The 5,921-nt window shown below is 55.4% G+C and overlaps 1 protein-coding gene across 1 annotated transcript; it reads right to left on the bottom strand.

The window, feature by feature from the left end:
- Positions 1–254: 254 nt before the first annotated feature.
- On the bottom strand, positions 255–5,601 carry LOC146202977 (uncharacterized). Its single transcript, XM_084588465.1, has one exon. The coding sequence runs from the start codon at positions 5,428–5,430 to the stop codon at positions 4,144–4,146; it is 1,287 nt and encodes a 428-aa protein (XP_084444591.1). The 5' UTR covers positions 5,431–5,601; the 3' UTR covers positions 255–4,143.
- Positions 5,602–5,921: the final 320 nt, after the last annotated feature.

Below are 5,921 nucleotides of genomic sequence, written 5' to 3'. Positions count from 1 at the left end.
ACAGTCGTCAATAATACACGCTATTCACTGTGCTCAAACAAAGGTTAATAATAACCGTAGCCAAAGCTGTCCGTATGGCCTCTCTTCGCTTAAAGGAAATAAAACTCACACGCACATCAAGGTGTGGAAACTATCCCCCAAAAGAAAAAGCCGTTTGACAGGGCGACCGATTACATCCCATAAAGGCGCAATATAAGCTTGAATACTGCGCCTACTCAAGACCTCGGGTGCAAGCTTAAGAAAGGGGGGGGGGGAAGGGGATACGAGGCTCGCAGGCTAGTACAGCAAGGCCGGCATCTTCAGCCTGTTGTCACCTACAACAAAGAAGCGCGTATGCCAACGCCGCAGAAACCGCGCCTCACCATCTCTTTCTAGCTGATCAGACAAGTACTTCCAGATGACGAGGCGCAGATTCCGCAGCGCCGGGTACATTGCGCGAGCAGGAGTCCGACGTGCCTCAGCGAGGCAGCGACGCCGCCACAGTACATACATGGTGGCGGCGACAACTAAACGTGGAAAAAGGCCACGCTGGCGTCTTGTGCCAGGGCCTACGCGAACTCTAAACATGCGCTGCACGAGGCGCCACATAGTGCGTGCAACAACACATTCAAAGAAAACATGCTGCAACGTTTCTACGCCACCGCAATTGGCGCATCTATCGTTGGGTACCACGCCCCACCTGGCGAGGCGCTGGCGCGTGGGAAGAACCCCCCAGCGCCTGTTCCACTCAAAATCTACAACTTCATTGGGCATTCGGCCTGTCGCCAATGCCCGCCATTTGGAGATGGCTGTCATCCGGATTTCATCCGGTGTAAGGCGTGCACACGCGATTTGTTCGCTAATCTGAATGGGTGGCGTGTCTGTAAGGCTCGCATCAGGTAAGTCGGCGTCTAACGCCTCTTTCATTCCCGCGACAGCGCGATAGAAAGAGGACGGCCTCTCTGCTTGGGGGCCTACATGCCTTCCAGGGTTGAAAGCCCGACGTGCCGTGCTTAACCAGTAGACGAGTAGTGAGCGTCCTGGGTAAGACTCCCTTGTGAGAAGGGAACCCACTAACCTCACTGCCAGCACCCGCGACACAGTAGGGATGCACGGCAATCCAAGGCCTCCCCTGTTTGTCGGCAGTGTTAACAAGTGACGGGCAACCAACGCAGTCCGGCCGTCCCACACAAAGGCGCCTACAAGAGACGCGAGGCGGCCCGCTGTACGGCGCGGAATTATTGCGACGCGTGCCACATAAAAAGCGAAAGCGCACACACGAGTTTTCACAACCGTGGCTTTTGCCCTTAGTGAGAGGCTGAAAAGTGCGGCCTCCGAAAGAGCGCGTGTTGCTCGCAACACAACCTCTTCCCAAGTACGGGAAGAAACTCCACTTGTTTCGAACAATATCCCCAACACACGGACTGCGGCCACAAAGTTCACCGCCACAGGCAGTGGATCTCTGAAAGACCCAAAGCGCAGCGCCTGGCTTTTACTAGGGTTGAGCTGTGCACCTGACAGAAGAGCGTATTGGTCAAAGGTGGATAGGAAGACTCGGAAGCTCTCGCTGTCCCGAACAAAAACACAGATATCATCCGCATACGCTGAAACCACTAGCGTTTCCTGTCCTACCATTGGGAAGCCCCGAATTCGTTTGTCGGCGACTACTTTACGCAGAAAAGGATCCAGAGCAAGCACGAAAAGGGCCGGTGAGAGCGGGCACCCTTGTCTTACCCCTCGTGTTACCGCAAAACTGCCTGCGATGGTGACATTGAGGACGAGTTGGCTGGTTAAACCATTATATAGTGATCTTATGAGTCGTACAAATTCAGTCGATAAGCCAAAGCAACTAAGCACATTAAAGAGATAGCTGTGATCTACGTTATCAAAAGCCTTCGCCTGGTCTAAAGCAACGAAAATACCACTGACATTTTTGGCATTTGCGTAAGCGAATACATCTCTCGTTAACGTAAGGGAGGCAAACACCGACCTACCAGGTACCGCGCAGGACTGGTAAGGGCTTACCAGGTCCTCTAAGTAGGCTCGCAGCCTTCTGACAAGTAGAGTGGCAATCAGTTTACAATCAGTGTTCAGGAGGGTAACTGGTCGCCAAGACGCTGGGCTTGATGGTGTGAAGCCGTCCTTTAGGAGCAAGATGATGCGCCCAGCGTTAAACGAGGGTGGTTTCGTGCCATTTGAAAGAAAACCGTTTACAAGCTTAAGAAGCAAACCTCCGATGATGTCGAAAAAGGTGGTGTAAAAACCTGCCACTATCCCATCTGGACCAGGCGCAGTTGACTGATTCATGGCCCCTAAAGCGTCGCGCACCTCCTCCATAGTAGCTGGAGATGTAAGTGCCACGCGTGCCTCTTCAGGAACCTGAGGGAGGGGCCCGCAGAAGGAGCTGACAGCTTCTTCATAGCCTTCGCGTTGGTCGACGCCCTGGGAAGAAAACAGGGCAGCAAAATGGCTGCAAAAGATGCGCTGGATATCGGCTTCATCTGAAGAGGGAGTACCATCTTCCAAGATTACTTCATCCACTTGCGGTGGCCGAACTTTAGACTGACCTTGCGAGCGCGCGTAACCAATGTCAGCTGTGTCAACAAGGGGAATGCGTGAACCTGCTGCCATACGTGATGAGCGGGAGCTGTTCTCAAGGATGCGATGATACCGAGTGCGCAGTGTATCAAGATACTCTCTCATTGCGAAAGTTAACTCGCCGCCATCGCGTACAATCCGCATACGTCTGAGGACGTCATTGAGCGCCGTAGTAACACGGACGCGCCGCGCTTTCCCCGTGAGCACGAGAATGTCTCGCCATCGTGACTTGAGGGTATCCCAGCCTGTGGGAGTCCAGTCAGTCACATCCGCTACCAATGCCCGCAGTTCCGCGCGAATCGTAGTAATGCACTCATCATCATGCAGTATGGATGCGTCCATTCGCCACATTAGTGGGCTGTTGGAGCGTCCAGGTGCCCCCTGTAGAGTGACCATTACTGGGAGATGGTCGCTAATATTTCCGACCGCTGCAGGAAAGGGCAGCACCTCACACTCAAGCAAATTGGCCAGCAGGGTAGAGGGGACGTAAACTCGGTCTAGCCGGCTAGCACTCCGACCCCTAGTGCGCGTTGCCACAAAATTGTCCCCATGTAGTGCGACCCATGTGTCCTGAAGGCACAGGGAGCGGACAAGCTTCCCCAGTTCTTTTGCATGACAATGTGACGCGCCCTGTCCGGGCCCCCTGATGTCGCGCCATGAGTCCAAAACACAGTTAAAGTCTCCAAGCAGGACGTGTGGAACATCATCCAAAAAATGTGGCGCAATGGATTTGAAGAACTCGTTCGTCAAACTACGCGTGACCGGCGCGTAAACGTTGACGAAACGAGTCCTCCGGCCGTCCAAAAAAACGTCCACCGCAATCAAGCGACCATCGAGACCGAATGTGCAGTGAGCACTCGATCTGAATGCAGGGTTAAGAAAAACGACACCCACGCCGCAAAACCGCGAGTCCGTCAGAGAAAAAAAGGCATCAACATTAAAATAAGAACGAAAGGAAATGACATCTGCAGGTGTACGAAAATTGCATTCCTGCAAGAACAAAGCATCAACTTGATACAAACGTGCGAGGTGTAGCACTTGCCGCTGCTTATCGGGATTACGGAATCCTTGCACGTTAAAAGTAAGAAAGCGAAACCTAGCCATCATAACAAATGAGTGAATGAAACCAAAACAGCAAAGAAACGCAGCTGGAGAACAAACAAAACGGCGAAGGACTCACGATATAGTTCTGCGGACCAAGTTTGCGAGTGCACCCTGCGTCGGCGCCATGGAAAGGCATGACGGTGTCCGACAGGTCCCCGCTGAGGTTCCGGCTGTTAGCTCGACGACGACGCGGCAGCGACGATACACGGACCATGGGCGGCGAAAACGTCCAGTCAGAACGAGTGGCTATGGAAAAAAGCACACAGTCACACTCGAACCCACACACACTGCACCGCACGCACCGTCCATCGTTCACCACCGGCGCCGGCGAAGCCGTAGTCCCGATAAGATAGCAGTGGCTGGGGTGGAGCGCCAAGGTTGCGGCGCTTCGGCCACCGCAAAGCGGGAAAGGATGAGGTTGGCCGTCACGGCCTGTCACCTTGAAGAGTGGCGCCATAGCACTCACGTCTCGGAAAACGAGACGTCCATCGGTGCGTCGTTCTCAGCGGTCTTCGGCTTCTTTTTTGGGGCCGAGGGCGTCGTCACGCTTGCTCCACCATCCGATGCCGAGTGCTGGCGCTTTGTTTCGTCAGCGCCATCCAAAAGTAATGTTTTCCGCACACTTGTGCGTTGGGTCTTGGGAGCACTTGCGCCCAACTCGCGCAACGACCCGGGCAGGAGACTAGGTGTTCTGGGAAGCTGAGGTTCATGGCTGTAGTCTTCCGACTGGGCATGCACGGTAGCTCCAGGGGAGGGGAAAGCCGCCGACTCCGAACAGGCCTCGGGCAGAGCGCTCTCCTTCGTAATGGGTGCGTTCAGAGCCGCACCCTCGTATGTCGGTGTGGCGGGAAGGTACGACGCGTCCGAGTCAGTCACTGACGAGAAGGACGCACGCGACGACTCGTCGTCGGACGTAACTTCCGAGCTCCTGACGTCGGATTCCGGCGACTGGGCGGCGGTGGACGCCCTGTCCAGTTCGCCCTCAGAATGTGTAGTGGGGGTTCTACTTGACACTACCGAGGGCTCATTGAGGACTGTCACGGCGGCGTTTCCACCTTGGTGCGACATGGTATCAGGCGTAGCAGCGGCCGCATACGAGCGCGGCATCACGCAGTCCTTGGTCACGTGGTTACCGCCGCACCGTTTACACGCTGCTTGGCACGCCTCTGTCTCGTGGCCGTACGTGGAGCAGCGGCCACAACGTGCCGCGGTGCAGGAAGCACCAAAATGGCCCTCTGCGCCGCACTTGGAGCACACTCGCTTCATCCCACGATACTCCAGCATCGCACGGTGCCCAGCGACAGTGATGAAGTTGGGTGGTGCCCGGAGCATGTCTAGCTTTACCAGCCTCGCTCCGGTACGCACATGACTCTTTCCCTTGAAAACCGGCTCGGTCACAGCGCGGACCTTGCCGTACGGACTTAGAGCGGCGGCGAGGGAGTCGTCGCTCACTGACGGGGGTAGACGGAACACCGTCACGTAAACCACTGGAGCAGCCATTTGCGCCAGTGGTACTTGCTTTCCAGCGACGAGGATTGCGCCCGCCGCTACCATCTTAGTTGCTTGAGCCATCGACGAGACGGCAGCAAGGAACTTTGTTCCGCCGAGGTGCTGCAGGTACTGCAGACCCCCGACACCGACGACCGCCTCGAGTGCATCAATTAGGTCGTCCGCCGGAGCAGGCTCCGGTAGGGTGAACTGAAAGCATTGCGCTTTCGTAGGTCGCTGGACTGGAGGCGGCAGGTCCATGGCTGCCCTAGCCCCGGACACCACAGCTGGAAGCGTGGCGCCTGGGCCCTGTACCTGGCAGCGGGGACTCCGAGGACGAGTTGGATCCGGGGGCCGCCGGAGTAGGCGTCACTGAAGGCAGTTCGACGACGGCGATAGCAACGTGCTCGTCGATCGTCGAACAAAGAATGCCCGTCACACTCGGCAGCGCTTAATTTAAAGGCTGCACAGAACAATATAGATAACGTCGCAAACAGCTACCAGCACAGGATGGAACATTGTGGAACGACACCCGAGTGGCCGGAACCTTCGAGACAGATCTCGGTGCATCTTGCGCTACAACAAAACTGATAAAGGTGTGACTCGCGACATCGAGCATTAACAAACAAAGAATACAGAACTGATACGCGGTCCAGAATCAGAGTGATAAGCCTGTATGCCGGCGGCTGTTAAAGGGGGCATGAAACGGCTAGAAAGGTCACTGACAAACGTTTTCAATGCGCAGAACAAAT

This window comes from Amblyomma maculatum, chromosome 1 (genome assembly GCF_055883805.1).
Source record: "Amblyomma maculatum isolate TAMU_Amacu chromosome 1, ASM5588380v1, whole genome shotgun sequence".
NCBI classification, from domain to species: Eukaryota; Metazoa; Arthropoda; class Arachnida; order Ixodida; family Ixodidae; genus Amblyomma; species Amblyomma maculatum.
This window is presented reverse-complemented; position numbering and strand designations above follow the sequence as displayed.